Source organism: Seriola aureovittata, chromosome 24, assembly GCF_021018895.1.
Source record: "Seriola aureovittata isolate HTS-2021-v1 ecotype China chromosome 24, ASM2101889v1, whole genome shotgun sequence".
Taxonomy (NCBI): domain Eukaryota; kingdom Metazoa; phylum Chordata; class Actinopteri; order Carangiformes; family Carangidae; genus Seriola; species Seriola aureovittata.
Window position 1 is genome coordinate 1,291,306 of NC_079387.1, and position 20,887 is coordinate 1,312,192.

A 20,887-nucleotide genomic window follows, 5' to 3' on the forward strand; every position below is an offset into this window, starting at 1 on the left:
AAATGTATTTATAGATATCAGCTCTTTAGAATGTAGCACATAATCCACAGTTCCTTATTCGATGTATCCAAAGAAAAGTGCTGAAAATATGTTTCTGGACGCTGAAAAGTTTGACAAACAAAACATATAACAGTAACTTAAGATAAAACAAAGAAGATAGTATCCATAAAAAGCAATGGGCTTTGAAATTGATGATGTGTAGGAACCCATTTTTGATAAGGAGAGTTGGAAGCGAGGACGAGTCTTAAGCCCTCTCAAAACCATGGTGTTTTTTGGCTTTGGGAGTGGAAAATGTGACTCCAGCTGGCTGAGAGACTGGAAATTTCATTCTAGGTTTGGGAACAAAGACCAGAGATGCATTGAGTCTGGTCATTTTTCCTTTGTGAGCATTACTTTTGCTTCGGTGTGATTTGAAAGCCAGCGATGGCAGTGCATTTCCTTTTTTTTTTCATTGTTAGCTTCGTTACCCCCAGGAGCTAATGCTAATGCAGGGGCACTCAACAAGAAGGCCTGATGTGGGTTGGACCTGTGATAATTATTTACAGGGAAGTGTAAGCACCTGTTTCCTCTGTTTCCTCATGTTTTGGAATAAGAATTGTATTTTAGCAAGAACCTGCCACTTTTTTGCAAACACTATTTCAATACAGAGGAAACAGAAACACAATGAGTTGAAGTTTTTGATCTGTTTGAGTTTCCTTGTCTCACTTGATGTTTGTCACTGCGAATGCAACATTTTTGAGCTTGTGAGCTAGACAAAGACACAAGGCAGGTTCAAGGAAAGGTTAAACACACAAACACATGCACACACACACATCTATGACTTTTCATACACAACTCTTTTCTGTTTACTTGCTTGTGTCTCTGCTCATCAGCACAACACTCATGCAGCTCAGCTAAAAGCCCCCACAGGCTGATGACTGTGTGTGTGTGTGTGTGTGTGTGTGTGTGTGTGTGTGTGTGTGTGTGTGTGTGTGCGTGCGTGTTGTGTACCTGATGTTTATACATTAATATTGAATAACTGCAGAGACGGCTCTATGCTCCCCCACAGACGGGGCAGGTATGTGTCCTGCTCAACCAATATTTATCTGTGTTGACCAGTCTTAACATTTTTCTCTGTTACTTATTCATCCTCCCATGATGATTCGTCCTCTACTTTTCTTTCTCCTGTACTAATTTTAGTCTTTTCTCCTGTGAAAGTTTTATATGTATAACCCCAAAAATCTGAAGTCTAAATCTTCCCTCTCTGTTTGGAGGAATGACAGGAATTAGGTGCTACAGAAAGTTGAGTGTTTGCAGAAGTTTGAGTCTCTCTAAGTTCCCCTGAGTTCAAGTGGTGAGTCAGAACAAGCCTGGGTTGAAACAGCTTCATTGTAACACTCGCAGACAGGATTTATTACTACGACAGCAGTTATTTTATCTGTCATCATGGCGAACTCTGGAGAGGACTCAAGTCTGTTCATGGACTCGTTCAAAAGTTTCTTGGGAAACTTCCTCCAGTTGAAACACTTAAAATGATATATTTCTTTGATATGTAGACTCTTGTTGCGATATTCTTTCTTCCATGAAAATATTTAAAAGGCTTCAACTCCAGGGCGTCCTGGTGGAAAAGGGGTTTAAGACGTAGACCGTGTATTAATAAAGATCCCACTTCAAGTCTAGATATGAACATGTCCCCCTCTCTCTGTCCACTTGTTTCATGTCACGTCCCTGCGCAATATCCAAGAAAAGCCCCGAAAATACTTGAAACTTAGGGAGAGATTTTACCACTTAAAATTTTATGTCACAGGTTGGACATGAAGGCAAAAGACAAATGCGGACCTGCAGGAACACCAGCACCATGAAGATGTACAGTAAAGGCCAAATTCAAATGCACATAGATTCTCCTCCTTCCAGAAAGGATTCCAGGTAGTGCTCCAGATGTTTGCTGTGACAGATGTAGGGCACATGTTTCTGAGTTGACCAAAGTGGGGCATATCCAGCACTGCCAGGAGATCAGTGCTGGACCACATATGAGGAAGTAGGCCGCCAACTATTAACCCAGAACCACAGTTAAAATGAGATCACTCCGTGGGCCCATTTGTAAAAGATCATTTTTACACTGAGCTTAGAGTTAGCATTTCTTAGATGAATAGTATAATATTCCATAAATTACATATACTAGAAGAAATGTGTGGCTTTATCATCTCTGTTTGTCTGTTAGTGAGAATTAAATGTGACATGTGTTTACTCTAACTTTGACCTAAACCTGAATCTGTGAAACACATTTTTCTGCAGTAAATAGAGCACAATTCTACCAAAATAGACCGTAGAGATCTCCATCTGTGTATTGTCTAACTAGACCACGGTGCTTCTCCATTTCAGCCTGCCGCTGTCCCTTGTGCTTGCTGCTTTGCTGCAAATAGGCTAATTGCTCTTTAACAAAATGGGACAGAGGCAACGAAAGCAGGAGAGACTGAAAGAGTGGGACAGGCCGAAACCTCCAGGGAAACGAATCCCAAACGATCTGGAGGGGCGGAGGAAATAGAGCAAAAAAAGACTAGTAGATTTGGGGAGCACAACAGTAGACGAGCCAGATTATAAACCTTAGGTGAAAGGATGGAGGAGAGACACTGAAGGAGAGAGGGATGGATGTTAAGAAAATAACAAAGGAAAAGAAATACACAAACTGCAGCGGACCTCATGAGAAAACCTACAGTCTCTTAGCAACATCAACATATGGTGAGAGTTGCTCTTCTAGCGAGCATGAAAAGGCACATTAAATGCAAATGTGGATTGAAACACACACACACACATATGCAAATAAACAACTTCCTGAAGCAAGCAACCATACCACAGATGCACATATACAGATGTACCCATATACCCAGTTCATTAGGTCCACCACACTAAGAATAATGTTATCTAATACAACAGCCTTGCAATAGATTCTAGTGTTGATTCAAGCGTATGATAAATTTAGAGGCTGCAGTTTGCGGTGCTGTTGAACTATATTGGTGTGAATGGGGAGGACAAAATAATGTATACACCTGTTACTTTAACACAATACACAACCTGCTCCCTCCACAACGACCACATAGGTGAATCAACACTTCTCTAGAACAGTGTCAACTAAAACCCTGTCATCATTGAACTACCTTATAAAATGAGTGTATACCTACAAATAGATGAACACACTTACATGCGCTCCCACCAAAACACAGGAGCTGATGCTGAAAGCAGTCAGAGACTCAGGAGACTGACTGATGATGCTCAGTCGCATGCTAAGACACTTGCCTCTCCATTTCTCTCTCTCTCTTCCCATCTATAAATATGCAGTATATAGAGATATTAATATAAGTCATAAATGTAACTCTATCTACCCATCTTGCTGTCTTTAAGTCACTTTCCTCATCTTTTTTTCCATCTCCTTTGAGAGAGGTCAGCAGGGAGTCATAAATGTTATGATAGAAAAGGCAGAAGAGTGTGTTTCTGCTCTCTCACCTGCTAATGGAGTGATTGAAGCCTTAATTCATGACTGTTGTGAGCACGAGGAACGCTCACCCACTCCTCTCTGCATCCTCCAATAGATTTTCCTTAATGTAATGTCATTAGAGAATGAACTCTGAAGTGCACAAACACTGAATCACTCTCATTTCATTCATATTTCCTCACAATAAAGTGTTTAGCTGGATATTCCTTTGTTTGTCCACAGAGTTTCCTCATCAGTGAAATTAGATCAGATTTAAGTGGGTAATGTGAGCTCAGGAATAAGATGTAAAATAAGTTATAAACTGTGGAAAAAGTAGGAGCAGTGAGGAGGAGTTATATGAACATATGCTGTTGAATGTGTAGGTGGAAAACTGGTTAAAAGGCTGCATCACTAGACCTTGAAATTTTCTTTTGGTACTTAACAGTTTGATCTTAAGAGATGTTACAAGCTGTGCTCACTGACTCTCTGTCTTCTCTCTCTCGCTCTCTCTCTCTCTCTCTCTCTCTCTCTCTCTCTGCCTTGTGTTTGTTTTTTACTTTCTACATGTTGTTCCTGATTTCTGTTCTCTTCTCCCCTCCTCTCTGCTGTTGGAGGTGTGCACATGGCACATTGGCACCACGAACTGAAAGTCATGCATGTGGTTAAAACCACAAGTTTTCTTTTCTTTATCTAGTTTCCATTTGAGCTGGGAGATTTCCTCTTTCTTCAACAACAACAGCGTGATAATGTACCATATGTTGATTCATGGCAGAACTGTATGATGGGTAATACTTTAATGCCACTAAAGTAATAGATATAAATCCAAAAACCCACATCTTTGTCGGCTGTAACTTGTGAATACCTAATTATAAAACTGAAATCTCTTTTTCTTCTCTGTCCTCCCGTCTCCTTCCATTCAGAGAGGTGAACTGCTTTCTGGAGCAGCTGTGGATCGGCGCAGAAAGAGGGGCACATCACATGGGAGTGTGTGACTGCGTGCGTGAGGGTGTGTGTTCAGGCCTCCTGCCGTCGCCCGCTCTTCCCGGACAGGCATGGCGGGGGGCAGAGAGCGAGGCTCCCGGACACAGAGGCCGTGGTCGGTGTACCGGGCCAACACGTTCGAGCTGTCCAATGAGATGATCGGCCTGGCGCTCGCAGGTGAGGGAAGTTTTTGATGAAAAGTAAAACAGGACCTGTTGGAAATTACAGATAAACTCTTGTGCAACTTCATTATAAACAACATCATTCATTATTTCAACATCCTCATGAAACTGATAGGAAACCTAGAAGTTATAAAATATAAATTATAGAAACAGTACTTGAATATCAGGCTTAATATTTTGAAGTGATCCAAGCGGAATTTTAAGTAAAAAAATCATGATTACTAACAGCTAACAGCAATTTTCATGAGTCATTTGTCCTGTAAACATTCAGAAAACAGCGACAAATGTCCATCTCATTTTTCTAAACTCAAGCACTTTTATTTCAAAATGATATAAAACTGAAAAAAGCAGCAAATCTTCAAATTTGAGAAGATAAAACCGGAGAATTTCAGACATATTTTGCTTAAAAAATTAACCTTTTGATTGAATATCAGAGTAGACTAATTTTCTGTGATTTCTTTTTCCGTACTTGCTTGTTTGTTTTCTTCCTTCTTTCTTTCTTTGTATGTGAATATCATGTTTTGTGTCTTAATACTTAGTGGTTTGTTTATTTTATCCTCGTTTTTGATCATTTTTTGTTGTGTGTTTTTATATTTAAGAGGTGCTGTATGACCTTAACAAATCTGTTCCCTGTGTCACTGTGAGAGTATCCGCACAAAAATAAAAACATACTTTGAATTTAATTCAATAATTTGACAGATGACAGGAGCCCAGTTTAACCACAGCCTGCCAGTAATGTGGGCATCTTGCAGCACCACTAAGACTAAAATCACACACACACACACACACACACACACACACACACACACACACACACACACACACACACACACACACTCAGTGTGTTAAACTTGCATGGGAGCCAATAGTAGTTGTCCTGAAGCTGCCACAATGAGGCCTGAGGGCTCCTCTTCATCTGTCAACATGTCACACTGAGAACCAGGCGATGTTACAATTACTTGAAGCTCCATGCACTGTGTATTGAAACCTAAGGTTTAGGCTTCTTGTTGATTGTTTTTTGCAGGAAATAGTCAGGACCCAGATGAGCCTGTGCTGGAGTTCAGCGTGGGTGAGTAACAGAAGCTTTTAGCTGATGCTGAAGCTGATGATTATAAATATGTGACTATGTGATAATTATGATTATGTGAATATGTGAGAAAAGATGCAAATCCTCACATTTTAGCAGCTAGTTTCGGATCATTTTTCTTTTTCTTTTTCATTAATTTTACTTGGAAATAACTGAAAACGATAAAATTATTTTTCTGTCAATCAACTAATGAATTAATCAACCAATCTTTCAGCTCTGGCAAGATTATGATTGTCCAGTCAGTATAACTATTAAGTCTGTCAACCTGTCTTTGTTTCAGTTTGAGCGATCAAGCAAAACAGTTTGTGAAACAAGAACCAGAATTGGTTTCAAATAACCTACTTGCATGCCTCTGGGCTCTTTTAATATTGACTGAAAAACTGTCTGTGCGTGTGTGTGTGTGTGTGTGTGTGTTTTTTCCCGTCCAGCCTGCACAGACCTGGTGACTCCTGCTTTGGATCGAAAACCCAACAGCTTTGTAGCAGTGAGTTGCACGACTCCACCACAGGCCTTCTGGACCAAACACGCCCAGACTGAAGTCATAGAGGTCAGACTCCTTCTACTCCCAGTCGATCCTCTGTCTTAATTTCACACTCAAATAGCAGCGAGTGCGTCTTTAGCTTCCATAAATGTTTCATTTTGAGAGGGATCTGATCAAAGGTAGGTGTGACTGAGCGGCCACAGAGTCTGTGGTGGACCTGCAGAGGAGTGTTGGCCTCCACCCTCACCTCCCTCACCCATATTGTTAGTTTAGAAGGTGGAGGACGAGGGAGACATGAATAAGATGAACTGTACACACACTTTTAGTTTTTGAGTTTTTGCCAATTGATGTCCAAGCACACACCTCTGACCCCTTATATATTGTACTTTACTTTTTAAATTTGATACTTGTCACAGTTCCAGAAACAGACATTAGCTACTGTAACAAAAAATTGTATAAGCTAAGCATAAACCATCTTGTGAAGTGTTTTAAATACAAAGTTATATATAAACTGGTCATGTCAGGAAGTGATAATGCTTCATTGTGTGACTGCCTCTGTCCACAGGGCACCAGTAACCCCATCTTCCTCAGCAGCATTGCCTTCTTCCAGGAGTCCAACATCAACCAGCAGACCCAGGTCAAACTGGCCGTCTATGACGTCAAGGACCGCTCGCAGGGCACGGTACGACTGACACCACAGCAGCTCATTCATATTTAATGTTTTACAGTGGAAAGGATATACAGTCTTATGTTCTTCAGGGCTTTTATTGCGCTACCAAGTATCTTTGTCCTTCTGAGCTAAGATGGAAAAGTTTGCTTTTTGGTGATTCCAGTTACTGTAACTTCAACAAAGACAGACGTTTGGCTTTTGGTCTGTTCAGTTCACGCCAGTTAAGACCAGGGGAAGAAGAAGAACAACGGTATAAACGCTTGTCTGTCTCTGTGTGTCCAGATGTACATGTTGGGCTCAGCACTTTTTCCTGTGAAGGAGTTGTTGCAGGAGAGGAGCCACAGATTACAGCTGGAACTGAGGTAACACACACACACACACACACACACACACACACACACACACACTTCTGATAATAATATAATTGTTAGTTGCGGCCCTCATACATTTATATGAAAAAATCCTGTGAAATTCATTTCAATGGACAGATCAGCAGAGAACGAGCGGGTGGGGAACGTCACCATAGCAGCGTGGCAGATGGAGGACAGGGCAGATCAGAGGATGCCGGGTGGCCGTCTGCCAGACAGCATCAATGGCCGGGTAAGAGGCTGGGAGCACATGAGAAGTTGATTAGATCTGTATATCTGCTTTTCAAACAGAAACATTTCCCTCAATATCAAGTTTGCTGCCCCAGTTAAACAACAATGGCTAAATTAAATTGGATATTTACAATAAAAGATTAGGATTCATTCATGACCACGTGTTTTTAAAGGGACGATCAGGCTGGATGATGCTTATTTCATTATTTTTTAGAAGTGAGTTAGATTTCAGTCAGCTGATGCAGATGAAATATGTGTTTCCTCTGTGTCTCCGGGGCTTCCTGTGTCTACGTATACTGCTGTATAATTTAAATCTGCTTTATGTCATAATAAACATGTCACACAGCCGTGCACATGGCAGTAAAATTGTTTATCTCAGTGGATTTTGGTCTGTGTAGGAGCTCCATCAGTGTGGTTGGAGCGTGGTGTGGGTGAGTGTGGGTTTGAGAGTGGACAGATAGATGGAGGTGGTTGTTGCCAACTAGAGTGACTCTCTGTGTAACATCACTTTATGTGTGTGTCCTGCAGACAGTGCTGCCTGTTGATGAGAGCCTCACAGAGTCGATGGGAGTCCGGATCAAGTACGCCTCGCTATGCAAAGACACCCTGCTGCGCTCAGGTACGACAACACTGAGCTTATGGTTACTTTTATTTTGTTACCTTTTGTCTGTTTTTAAAGTTCCTGAAAATGATAAGAACAGTAGATGTAAATGCAGTTTAGTGGAGGCAGTTGATTAGGTTTTGGTGAACATTTGGATACATAGCTAAGATAACGTAAATGAAGTAGATACGGACATAAATATTCATCATTTCATGGAATAACGCACACTTTCCAAGCAGTGAGGGAATAAAATGTAGTTTGGGCATAATATTGATTAATTAATTATCATTTGAAAAACTGAATTTGACCTTTTCTCTCTTTGATCCATACCCCTGTCATCGTCCTCTTTGTTTTCTCTGTCTCTCTTGCCCACATGGCTCCATGTTTACCGATACATCAGACTGTGAATCTTATTACCGAGTAGAAATATATTGATTGCCACCATGGAGTGGGAGGTATCTGTTTACCTCAGGGCTAGATTGCAGATCCAGAAATAACACATGGAACGTCAGAGAGGGGACAGTAACATTTGTATGATCAGAGAAGGCAGAAAATAAGCTCAGAACAATCTAATTTAAAACTGTGGCAGGAATGGACGACACACAGGGCACAGACATGCTCAGACAAACACTCTGATCTAATCTATAACAATCTAATCCAGGCTAATTGAATTTTCTGTGGCTTCAGTGTTTGGAGGCACGATGTCAAGGATGTACCGCTTCCCCACGACTGATGGGAACCACCTTCGGGTGCTGGAGCAGATGGCCGAGAGCGTCCTGTCGCTAAACATTCCCAGACAGTTCGTCAAACTGCTTCTGGAGGAGGACGCAGCCAGGTACAAACACAGATCTAACGTTCAGCTTCATTTAGGAAAATTAAAAACAGAGGTGCCAGAGTGTTTGCCAGTTTTAAACATAATTCAAAACTTATTAGTTCTTAAATGATTATGAGTGTCTGCTCAATATAAGGGACTAGATTCAGAAAAAGTTATTTTCAAATATGGCTGCAACTAGTTATTATTTTCATTCTTGATTAATCTGCAGATTATCAGTTTATCAGAAAATCAGTTTACTATCACTTAAGATAAATAAAACTTCGCACCCGAGAATCTGGAACAAAAAATCTGTAATTTTTGCTTGAAAATTTGATTTAAAAAAGACTAATAATTTGAAAAGCATCTGCAGACAGGTGAAGTACTTCATGTATCTCCCGCTTTTTCTTAACAACTCTTTCTCCATCTCCAAGGGTCTGTGAGCTGGAGGAGTTGGGAGAGTTATCCCCCTGCTGGGAGAATCTGCGGCGACAGATTGTCTCTCAGTACCAGACCATAATACTCACATACCAGGAAACACTGTCTGACCTCAATGACTACAGAGGTTAGTGTCCTACAGAGGTTCCCTCTTTCTAAGTGGCGTCTTGTCGTGACTTTTAGAGTAAGTTACAACTAAGATTCCTGTTGTTTTTGTCACACACAATTATTCCCTTCTTCCCCATTCTTTTCCCTCTCTCTCTCTCTCTCTCGCTCTCTCTCTCTCTCTCTCTCTCTCTGCCCACTCCACGCCAGGTCCATCATTCAAAGCCAGTAACCTGAAGGCAGAGCGGAAGCTGGAGTTCATGCCAACCAACCTACACGTTCAGAGGATGAGGGTGCAGGATGAGCTGGGGTTTGGTGAGAAACACATAGACACCAGCACACTCTCACTTCTCAGGTCATTTCTTCTAAACACCTCTGGTTCTGTCTGTCTGTGTTTCCTCTCCAGAACACACGTATGATGTGGTAACAATCGGGGCTCCAGCTGCTCACTGCCAGGGTTTTAAAAACAGCGGTCTGAGGAAACTCATCCAGAAGTTTGAGGAGGCAAAGAAACAGTAAGTTCAGAGGGGACAAAAAAATTTACCAAAAAAAAGAGAACAATTTTAAAAAAGCATTTGCATGTTTTCCCCTCAGTCACAATGATATCTGCTCTTGTCTTGAATTTTATTCTTTGCTTCATTCATCATTGACTTATATTGTTTTAAATAGTTCAAACAGGTGATTCATTTGATCCAAATGAAGTTATTTTGCGTGAACATTTGACCCACTTTGATTTTTACAGAAAATGAATACATTGTTTCATCAATTTCTACCTTAAATCTGCAGTTAAATTTTATGGCTCCCTCTTAATTTTGTTTTTGTTACTTTTTTGATCAGCGTATTTGAGGAGGGATGGTGAGTTGTTGCACTGCTTTGCTTGTTTTCATTCATTTGTACACTGTTTGCCTCTCACTGCTTTGTGCCACCGCCAAAAAAATTACATGTGCAACTCAAAGTTTTAAGCGCATTGCAGACGAACAGGTGAGTGGGCTTAGGGGGAATGAATGTGATTTGTACACACCGGAGACATGACTGCGGTTTGCAGCGCCACATAATGACACATGATGCATTGGTATTAACATTGTTGTGTTTGGAAGTAACTAAAATGTATGTTGTCTTAAACCAAGCACACTTATGTGTGAAACCCAGATATTTAATAGCACAATACACGTTTGAAAAATACCACTCATTTTGTAAATTCAGGCATTGTTATTATAGTAAACACGTATTTATGCATGGAAAATTGTAAAGCTGATATTAAAAAAATTCTTAAAAGCTGTATCTGAATTTCTAAAGTGAGTGGTATCACCTCCAGCTCTTTTTATTGATGTAAGTTTCATGTTGTCTTGTGTTTACCTGTAGCACTTTTCTTAAGACCAGTTAAGACCATTGTCAAGAAAAAAGCATGTGCATGCAAATGCTATGTTTATGTCTGTTAAATGAACAAAGTAGTATTTCAATTAAATAAATCAGCACATCTTTAGAAATAGACCTTAGATGGAGGCTACAAGACAGAACAGACAGCCTTTTACATTTTGATGGTATAAGAATGTCATCAGCATCCAGTCGCATACAGACAAGCTGCTAAGACCTTGTGTCTTTGCTTTCTGCAGCAGCGCCCTCTCCAGCTCGCAGTCCATCGTCTACATACCCCAAGATATCGTCCGAGCCAAAGAGATCATCTCCCACATCAACACGCTGAAGACTCAGGTCAGCTACTACGCCGAGAGGCTTTCCCGAGCCGCCAAGGACCGATCGGCCAGCGGACTGGAGAGGACGCTCGCTATTCTGGCTGATAAGGTGAGCGACTGAAACAGAACAGAAAGGGAAGACTGTGAGTTCTAGTCATCTTTAATCTCAGTGCAACAACCACTGTGGACATTAAGGCATAACATTACTGATCTGATTCAAATCTATGATATATTTTCTTATCAGACACAACAACTCACTGATACCTTCCTCTCTCCCTCACAGACTCGTCAGTTGGTGACGGTGTGCGACTGTAAGCTGCTGGCTTCAGCTATTCAGGCCCTGAACGCAGCACGGCCCGAGTACATCGCCTCCAAATCGTCTCCTTCCGCCGACTCAGAACAAGTAGTCCTCCGTAACGACCAGGACACGCTGCTAGCCAAGTGGAGCGGTCGCAACAGCCGTTCCTCGCTGCACGCAGACTGGCACGAAGAGGAGTGGGTGCGTTAATTAGTCAGGAATGAACCAAAAACGAGCTGAAAGGAACATGTTTGATGCTTGTGTTCCTTGTGTTTTTTTTTTGTATTGTAAATGTGACATAATAAGGATGAACTTTCAGTGTCCACAAAGGTGAAGACCAGTGTTTGTAGATATGTAATGAAGTCGACATTTGCAGAAATTACATAAATGTTTCTTAGGCAAAATTGTGGCATGCTCCCTCATTTGCACACTGATGTGATTCATCTCATCTGTTGTGCATCATTTCTCACCTCCTGTGTAAATCTGTTCCCCTGCTGATATTTCTCCAATTTCTTTTTCTTTTTTTTTGCCCTAGTTTTTATTGTGTCTAATAAATTTTAACATCCACACAGACAAAACACAAAATTGAGTAGATTGTCTCTCACTCTTTTCTCCTCCAGGAGAAGGTTTGGGTAAATGTGGATAAGTCTCTGGAGTGCATCATCGAGCGTGTTGACAAACTGCTTCAGAAAGAGAGGAGACCCAGCGATGCCAGTCAGGACAGCGCCCAGAGTGACCTGCAGGGCAGCGGCACTAAGAAAGGTAACAGACGCAACTCACACAAAAAGCTATTTTTATTCATTTGACTTTTTTACAGCAGTAATGAGACTTTTTAACCTTTAAAGTGAAAATCTTCTGAATTAACTTTTAATTTCATTTTGCTTCCTGCTGGTTTGTTTCAAATTGTTATTTAATTTCTGTTGAACCACTTATCACTGAAAACAAAAATTATTTAGTGGCTAAAAATTATAATAAATTATAATATCTGAACAAAATTTCTTTTTCCCAGTGAAAAACTATAGCACTGGAAATCAAACGTTTTTTGAAAGAAAAAAAGTATATATATAAATAATTAAACCTTATGCACAGCAAAATCTGATCATTTTGTTCCTGCAACATAAATGATGGTTAAACGTGTAGAGTAACAACACTGCTGTGTGCGGCTGTGAAAAGGTGAAGAAAAGAGACGAGCTTTCTGGATCAACCCAGGAAGTATGTCACAGGAATCTCCATCATTGCCATCATCATCATCATCATCACCTCCACGATCACCATCACCACCACCATCCTCTCCCTCTCTGTCCGCCCTCTCCTCTGCACGTCCTCGCAGCCCTGAACAAGAATCCTGTACGTTTATTTTTCTTCTGTTTCTTCTTCTGTTGCCACTTTTTCTTTTTGTTGCATCATTCTTTGCAGTTGGGGAAACTTATTGGTTATTGACCAGCAGAGATGTGATGTTTGTCTTACTGGTGAAATTCATCCGTTGAGACTCTCAGTTTCAAATCCTATCATAAACTGACTTTTCCTTCACCTCCTCATCTGATAGTATTCTTTAACAAAATCAAGGCAGCTGCGCTGACATCGCTCATCATTACCTGTTGTGAGAAGATCTGTAATGTCTTTGTTGTTGTCTTTTTGGTCCGTCTGAAGTCCACAGTGTTGCAGCGTTACTGTAGCTATTAGCAGAAAAATTGGTGTACTGCTTCAGGGCTAACGCAGCCAGCCCGTCAACCAGCAGCTGGATCTTAGAATCTGTGCTTACTGTATATGTTGTACTGGACCATGGTCAAATATCTTTTTTTTCAAAATGGTGCATACCTTCTTAAATTTGAATTAGCTTCACTTTCTTGTATTTTGAGTCTCTCCACACTGAACATGCCTCAGCTTCACCCTGCAGTCTGTAGCCGTCACCGCTGGCTGACTGTGCTGCGGGAAAAAATAGACGTGTGTAGGCAACGAGATGACAAAGACCCCGGTGCTATGTTTTCCTCAGCAGGAAATCTTGAACCCACATCCTGCATCTCAGGGTTGAGCAAGTGAAACCAGTTAGATAGCTTCAGAGCAGTGACAGAAAAACATCCCTCAACTGCTGAAGAAATCAAAGCAGAGGTCACCACTGCACCTTTATTTTGATCAATAAGAAAAACTTGCTTTAAGTTTTAATATGAATGATTTTTGGAACAGATGTTTGACCCTGGTCTACAGTGTTTTCTGTGTGTGTCTCTGCTGCCCGGTGTGGCTTGCAGCGCTCGCTAATCATGCATGTTGCACCTCCATCCCCTCTTCCAGATGGAAGCCCCGGTGCTGAGGAGGCGTACCCAGGTAAGAGCTGCCTCCTCTGCCCATGCTTCTCTCCCTCTTCCCCCAACTCTCCACGACTCTGGTTCAGAAGCAAAATAAGGGATGTGGGCAGAGATTAAAGCCTGTTTACCAAATAGTGAAGTGGGTAGTTGAACATTTTAGATCTGAGTCAGGTTTCTTCAACTTAGAAGTACAAGAGGATGAAATTACATGATTTTCTGTGGGAAAACTCAAAGAACTACAGTTGCAGGGAGCATTGTAGATTGTGGGCTGGAACTTAATAGTTTAATAAAGTGACTTTATTTATTATTAGTTACTTTTGGTTTTGGATTTGATTCTACTGTGATTTCCCCCCAGGGAATCTTCAGTGTTTCATTTCTTCTTTTCCTAATGGTTTGTTAGAGGTGGTAGCTCGTTATATTCAAATTATGACAGCTGGAGGATAAAATCGTGTTTTCTTTTCTGTGTTAGCCTCTAAAGAAACTTTGGTGTCTCTCAGCGCTTCTGCTTTCCCTGTTGCTTCTCTGTTCCATCTGTTTTCTGTTTCTGTCTGAACAAGTCTAAAATCTAACAAATAGATTCACTTTTAACAGCATTAATATCACATTAACTGAGCTAATGTCGAGGTTTATCGTGTTCACTTGTGTGTTGGTAATCTAATGTCTTTACCTGCACTTTATAAGTCTGCATTTGTGTTTCTCAGGTGAGTGGAGCGAGGCGTTGTACCCCCTCCTCACCACGCTCACAGAGTGCGTCACCATGATGAGCGACAAGGCCAAAAAGTCCATGGTCTTCTTGCTGATGCAGGACAGCGCCCCGACGATAGCCATGGACCTGTCGCTGCAGTACCGCCGCGACGTCGTCTTCTGCCAGACGGTCAGCACTCACACGCCAACACACTAAGTGACGTGACATTTACTCACACACACTGTCTCTCACACTCACCCACACACATTTACATCAGCATTTACATAAATGTATATTTTCAGCTTTTAGCTAATGCGCTTATCCTCGAATGACTCACAGCGAAGGGAGTCAATAAAAAGTTAATAAATCTGTAAATATTGCAAACATGAGGAGCACAAAGGTCCAGCGTTCAGTGGCTGTGCAGTATTTATATATCTGTTAAACACTTGTGTAGAAAGTGAGGGCAAGGAAAGAAAAAAATAGAAGAAAGTGAAACAGAGAAGGGATTTCTTCACCTTCAGACCTACACACTCCTACTCTCCTGAGCTGCCGGCACAAACCTGAGAGACAAGTTAAAAAGAGGATGTGTGCCCGGAGGTAGTGGATTCTTTTCTTTTTTTTTTTTTACAACTTGTTACTTTTATAGCATTTTATTTTGTAGTTTTGGCAGGCATTCTTATCAGCTACAATAGAAGTCGTATTTACTCGGCCGGTTCCTTCTAGATATTTTGGACATGGGATCTCCACAGACTCAGTTTACGGCAGAGCACGAGTGTCAGACACGTTTAATCGAATCAAGCTAAACTTCAGCATCGCATCGACGTATGTAGAAGTGAACGGTGAGAAGAGGAAGAAAAATTATCACATTCAACCAAATACACAAACAAAAAAATGGCTTATATGTAAATTTAGTCAAAGTCCATCTTGAACTGAGTTTTTACACTCAGACCTGTCAGAATTAGAGCTGAAATGTTTAGCTCAGTAATCAAAAAAGTCGCCAAGAGTCATTTTTCCAGCATGAATACCAAATATTCCTTCACAAAAATGAGGATTTTTCGTTGTCAGTCATGTAAAACACAATACTCCTCACATACCTGGATTCTTTGGCCTTGATAAGTGGGTTTATACAGTGTCTGATCATCTCACACTGTATCTGTACTCAGTAATGACACGGAATCAGCAGTTGATCATTTATCTTCTCAGCCAGTTACATAAAAGTCGATAACATAGTCACACTCTCAGCTGCACAGGATTTCCTTTACACATGGATGCACAGAAACCAACAACATGCATCCACTTACATAATCTCATCTGCGTTCAAGCTTTACTGTGTCTAAATATAAAAGCATATGTTTAGTCGAATTATCGTGCATTATGCAGATGAAACACTGCCGCTTGTGTAAGCACATGACATCATGACATTATGACATCATATCGGAAGAACAGGGCTCCATCATATTAATGGACAGTCAAGACTACAGCAAAGTAGTTTTAGTCAACCTGATTTTATGGTAAAGAAGGAAAAGGATGACATATAACAGCAGCTGTCAAAACAGAATTAAATGGTAAGTAATAAACAGTATAAACAGTTTCAAAAAGCGATTGAGCAAGAAAATAATCTGCAGTTTGATCAGTAATTAAAATAATTATTAGTTGCAGCCCCCCAAAAAATGTGAGGATTATTATATAATAATAAATGATTCCACACTGAATCATTTCTACTGATTACTCTTCATACTCTGTGAAGCAGGTGTTAAATTTACACTTACTGGTGTAAGAAGGTGTCGGAGAACCAGCAGAAACTCAGTGCTGATGATGAATCTGAATCAGATCTAATAAACACCTGCAGAGAATAACAAGCAGCTTAACCCTTGTTGTGAGCTCGTGTTAATGCTGATGTGTGTTTGTGTGTGTATGTTGCAGCTCACAGCTCTCATCTGTGGCTTCATTATCAAACTGAGGAACTGTCTCCGTGACAACGGATTCCTCCGACAGCTCTACACCATCGGCCTGCTGGCTCAGTTTGAGTCCCTGCTCAGCACCTACGGTACACACACACACACACACACACACACACACAGGTTCGTCCAAACAAACACAGTCAGTATCACCTCATGTTTATTAGATCCTTATCAATTGTCAGGGTATCTGCAGCTCTTAAAAAAAGGTATTACAAGTCTTACATTTAATTTTGTAAACCCTGCAGAAACACTGATTGTGGGTGATGGATTATTCCTCTTAACCAGTATAAACATGTGTGTTTTAGGAGAGGAGCTGGCCATGTTGGAGGACATGAGCGTCGGCATCATGGATCTGCGTAATGTCACCTTTAAGGTAAACATCTAAACCTTTATCCTTTTGTTACCCCTCATTTTCAATGAGATTTAAAGGAACATTTCCATATTTTTTTATATTATAAACAACAATTCATAGAGAAAGTAACCATGTGAATCATGAACTGTTGCAGCCCTGTTTTCCAGTAAATATGTACTGTGTATTTAGGAAGCAGAAACTCTTAATTCCACTTTTGTCAGCTTTTATGATCAAACACATCTGTATTTTTATTTGTTGTGTGTTTGGTTTTCAGTATATACAGTTATTCTTGCTTGACGTCTGGAAATACTGACATGTGCATATACTTCACCCCACTTTAAGGTGACACAGGCCACCGGCAGCTCGGCGCCCGACATGTTGCCCATCATCACTGGGAACCGCGATGGCTTCAACGTCCGCATCCCGCTGCCGGGAACCATGTTTGACGCTTTACCGCGAGAGATCCAGAGCGGCATGCTGCTGAGGGTTCAGCCGGTGCACTTCAACGTCGGCATCAACGAGCAGCAGACGCTGGCTGAGAAGTGAGTGAGTAGGAGAGGAAAAGATAGATTTACTGAAGCGACGTTTGAGAGACAGTCACACAGGCGTTTTATTGGAGCCTCAGGTCAATAAGTGAGCAGATCAATAACAGATTTTATGGAAGAATGATTTCAGTCAATTGTTCATTTTTATCTAAGAAAAACTTGTTTCTTTTTGTTGCTCAGGTTTGGAGACACATCCCTGCAGGAGAACATAAACTTGGAGAGTCTGTCCAGGCTCAATTCATACTACGAACAGTTCAAAGAAGTCCTGCCTGAAGACTGTAAGTGCTACAGTGTTACTGTTCAGCAGTAATGACAACAGAGCAAGTAACTACATTTGTCCTCCAGTTAGTGCCATGGCAAAATTTCTATATTCATATTTTAGGTCTTTTAGATGGTGGAAACGAACCACATTTCCTGAAACACTGTATATATAAGATATTTTTTATTTTTAAACAAACAGATCAGTTTATCTGATATTTGACAAAACTGCAGTGATTCAGTCCAAAGACTAAGAAATGAAAACAGATTTGTTTTTTCTTCTTTCCTCTCACATTCATCATCTCACGACCCCTCAGATTTATTTTGTGACCTTTCAGAGGCGCCTGACCCCCAGTGTTGGGATCCACTGGATAAAACTATGTAGCTGTATATAGAAAATAAACCTACAGCTCCAACTCAACCAGCTACAACCACAACAACAGCAAGAAAATGGCTACCAACAAGTCCTGTCATTGTTTTATACGCTATAGCTGTTTTCATTCCTGTATTCCTCTCTTTGTTATCTCTGTTATTTCCTCCACCATCCATCCATTTCTTCATCCACGTTTCCCATGTACCCCCTCCAACCCCTCAGGCCTCCCGAGGTCTCGTTCTCAGACCTGCCTTCCTGAGCTGCTGAGGTTTCTAGGGCAGAACGTCCACGCCAGGAAAAACAAGAATGTGGACATCCTGTGGCAAGCGGCCGAGGTGAAGTTTCATGCTAATACGAGACAGAATTTAATCCAGTGTTGAATCTAAGAATCCCATTTTTCGTAAAACAGCTGAAAAACATCTATGGTTAATGATGACATAGGTTATCTTAAAACTTAAAACAAATCATGAGTTATTGGAATAGCTTTTGGAAAAACTCACATCACAGTCCAAACACACTGGATTGGTATTTTAATGTCACTAAGTCTGTTGATTGTATCACTATAAATCAGATGTTAATCATATTAAACCAATGTAAAAACACCCAAAAATATTATTATATTATCCCTATTCATCCATAACTCAAAACATTTCCTCCCTCCTGACCTCAGATCTGTCGGCGGCTGAACGGGGTTCGTTTCACCAGCTGCAAAAGCGCCAAAGACCGCACGGCCATGTCTGTGACCCTGGAGCAGTGCCTGATCCTGCAGCACGAACACGGCATGGCGCCGCAGGTCTTCACGCAGGCCCTTGACTGTATGCGCAGGTAGGACGCCCTCACAGTGAATGAATGAAAAACACACAACTACAAATCATACCTGGGCAAAAAAAACAACAACAAAGAAGCCAACATTGTTTTACGTCTGGAAATACTGAGATTTCTTATTCAAATAAGGCTCCATTCAGATGGGATTAATATTGAACGGGGAGATGTAGAATAAAACATTGACTGCGCTCCTCAGTAATTCAACAGATTGCTCTGGAAAGGGGCTTCATGCTCCTGTATAAACCTACTGATTCTTTACAACTTATAAAGCCATGGATTATAGTTTTTTTAATCATCTGTTCTCAACATGCTTCAGCTGAATACATATCAACATCTTTAAAACCAGTAAAGAAACTAAGGACCATGTTGCCCATGTGTGATTTGAAAAGTCATGCCATTGCCTGCTTCCTCTGTTAAACAAACTGAACTGGAGTTTCTGGTACATCTCAAAGGAGATACTTGAATATACTGGAATTCAGTTGGTTACTTTTTACTCCACCAGACTCTCGTCAAAAAAAGTTCAAATTTTTGTGGAGACTCAAACGTGACAGGGGCTTAGAGAAGAGTTACCCAACTGATATTCAAGTGAGAGGATCTTCCTTTGATTGTGTACACCGGGTGCTTGTTGGTTCGTCTCTCTGTGAGTCTTTTTTTTGTCCGTACATCCGTCTTCACAACATCGTCTTGTCTGTCTTTTCTCTCTGTATGTCTAAAGCAAGCCTACGCTGTTTCAGAGTCTGAGCTGCTAACAGGCTGGCTATTTTAGCGAAGCAGTTGACCAACCATCATCATAAACTTTTCTTTTCTTTCATCCTTCTTTTTTCCGTTCCTTCACTCATGTCCAAATTATGTCGGAGCCCCGCCTGTTTAAAGGGGATAAAGAAAAATTTAGCTTGTCTTTACATTGTGGTTAAGTCTGCTTTAGTAAAATGCTGCTCTTTATGAAGCAAACTAGCTGCACTGATTACCACTCAAGGTAATTTAAAAGGTTGGTTCACCCAGATCACAAAACATATTCTCTCACTTTCTCACCTCTGATGGTATAGAGCCATTTTCAGTTCAGCAATTGAAAAAAAGTGAAGCGCAATAACAGTAAAAACAATAAGAAACAGTCAGTAAAAACAGAATGAAGAGGAAATTTGAAAAGCAAGAAAGTAAGACAGAGGCTGTCTTTCGGGTCCAAGTTTTCAAATATATGAAAGTGTTGGATAGGGTTCCTTTAATTTGAAATTAAAGAAAGGAAATGACTCATTTCTTGCAGATTTGTTGCCCAGAATGCTTTGCAAAACACAATCTGTGGTCCAGAAAAAGAGATTACTAGCAAAAACAAGACAACAAACATTAGATAAGATGGGAAACAGTGATAGGAAACAGTGGCAGATGAGTTAAAGTGTGCAGGCAATGGATATTCCCAAACAGAGCATTATTGATATTGATATTGATCCACAATGTTACGGCTTCCTGAAGATGTGATTTTCTGCTGCAGGACATTTACAGCTTTTATTGCCTCGTTAAAAGTCCCTGCAACTCTCAGTAACAACTCGACAGAATCTTACGTTTATATTCAAGTGTTTGTAACTTTCTGTGTGAGAAAATTTGTGTGTTCAAAGTGGAGTTTTATGTGACTTCATGTTGTAAATATTTTGCTGTTGAGTCCATGTAAAAGATGTTACCACACCTGTCTCGCTGTACCTGTGCTCAATAAAAGTTGCACCCCCACAGATACTCGCATGACACAATGATCTTCACCTCTGCCTCCTCCTTTTTCTTCTCCTCACATCTCTCCCTTTCTCCTCCCCTCTGCCTCATCAGTCGACGAGCATGAAAACAGCTCTTTGGTTATTTTTTAGAGTTTGTGTTATTTCCGTTTGGAATGGTTTTAAGCTGTGATGCATGTTGGGAAAAAGCTTGGAGATATTATACTCCTTCCCTCCAAATTTCCCCTTCATTCCTCTTTTTTCCTTCTCATCCGTAAGTAGTTGACAATGAACAAAGCAAATGGTCAAAACACCCTTTAAAACAGTAAAGTAACTTTTCTGCAACAAGTCGTATTCTCATCTATTATCTCTTGGATTTAAAGGGTGTTTTTCCAGATCGCTCTTGGTTTTCATTTGTCACAAGTGAAACCAAGAAATTTTTCCCACCATTTTTCCTTCCAACTCCTCCACCCCATGTCTTAGAGTATATAAACAT

General features: G+C 40.7%; 1 protein-coding gene across 14 annotated transcripts in view; it reads left to right on the plus strand.

Moving 5' to 3' along the window:
* LOC130165296 (inositol polyphosphate-4-phosphatase type I A-like) overlaps positions 1 to 20,887 on the plus strand; it is a 41,325-nt gene that overhangs the window by 12,487 nt on the left and 7,951 nt on the right. For 3 of the 14 annotated variants that reach the window (XM_056370438.1, XM_056370432.1, XM_056370433.1), the window contains 24 exons: positions 4,369 to 4,606; positions 5,636 to 5,680; positions 6,127 to 6,245; positions 6,745 to 6,861; positions 7,132 to 7,211; positions 7,338 to 7,449; positions 7,977 to 8,067; positions 8,737 to 8,884; positions 9,295 to 9,425; positions 9,614 to 9,718; positions 9,810 to 9,918; positions 10,241 to 10,258; positions 11,017 to 11,203; positions 11,378 to 11,593; positions 12,013 to 12,154; positions 12,566 to 12,739; positions 13,682 to 13,714; positions 14,397 to 14,569; positions 16,304 to 16,427; positions 16,647 to 16,714; positions 17,036 to 17,235; positions 17,419 to 17,516; positions 18,092 to 18,204; positions 18,540 to 18,694. In XM_056370438.1, coding sequence (XP_056226413.1) covers positions 4,501 to 4,606; positions 5,636 to 5,680; positions 6,127 to 6,245; positions 6,745 to 6,861; positions 7,132 to 7,211; positions 7,338 to 7,449; positions 7,977 to 8,067; positions 8,737 to 8,884; positions 9,295 to 9,425; positions 9,614 to 9,718; positions 9,810 to 9,918; positions 10,241 to 10,258; positions 11,017 to 11,203; positions 11,378 to 11,593; positions 12,013 to 12,154; positions 12,566 to 12,739; positions 13,682 to 13,714; positions 14,397 to 14,569; positions 16,304 to 16,427; positions 16,647 to 16,714; positions 17,036 to 17,235; positions 17,419 to 17,516; positions 18,092 to 18,204; positions 18,540 to 18,694 — 2,864 coding nt within the window. In that variant the 5' untranslated portion in view covers positions 4,369 to 4,500. Of the gene's footprint in view, positions 1 to 4,368; positions 4,607 to 5,635; positions 5,681 to 6,126; positions 6,246 to 6,744; positions 6,862 to 7,131; positions 7,212 to 7,337; positions 7,450 to 7,976; positions 8,068 to 8,736; positions 8,885 to 9,294; positions 9,426 to 9,613; positions 9,719 to 9,809; positions 9,919 to 10,240; positions 10,259 to 11,016; positions 11,204 to 11,377; positions 11,594 to 12,012; positions 12,155 to 12,565; positions 12,740 to 13,681; positions 13,715 to 14,396; positions 14,570 to 16,303; positions 16,428 to 16,646; positions 16,715 to 17,035; positions 17,236 to 17,418; positions 17,517 to 18,091; positions 18,205 to 18,539; positions 18,699 to 20,887 lie in introns of those variants that run through there. The other 11 variants (XM_056370444.1, XM_056370439.1, XM_056370445.1 and 8 more) reach the window with 8 other exon arrangements.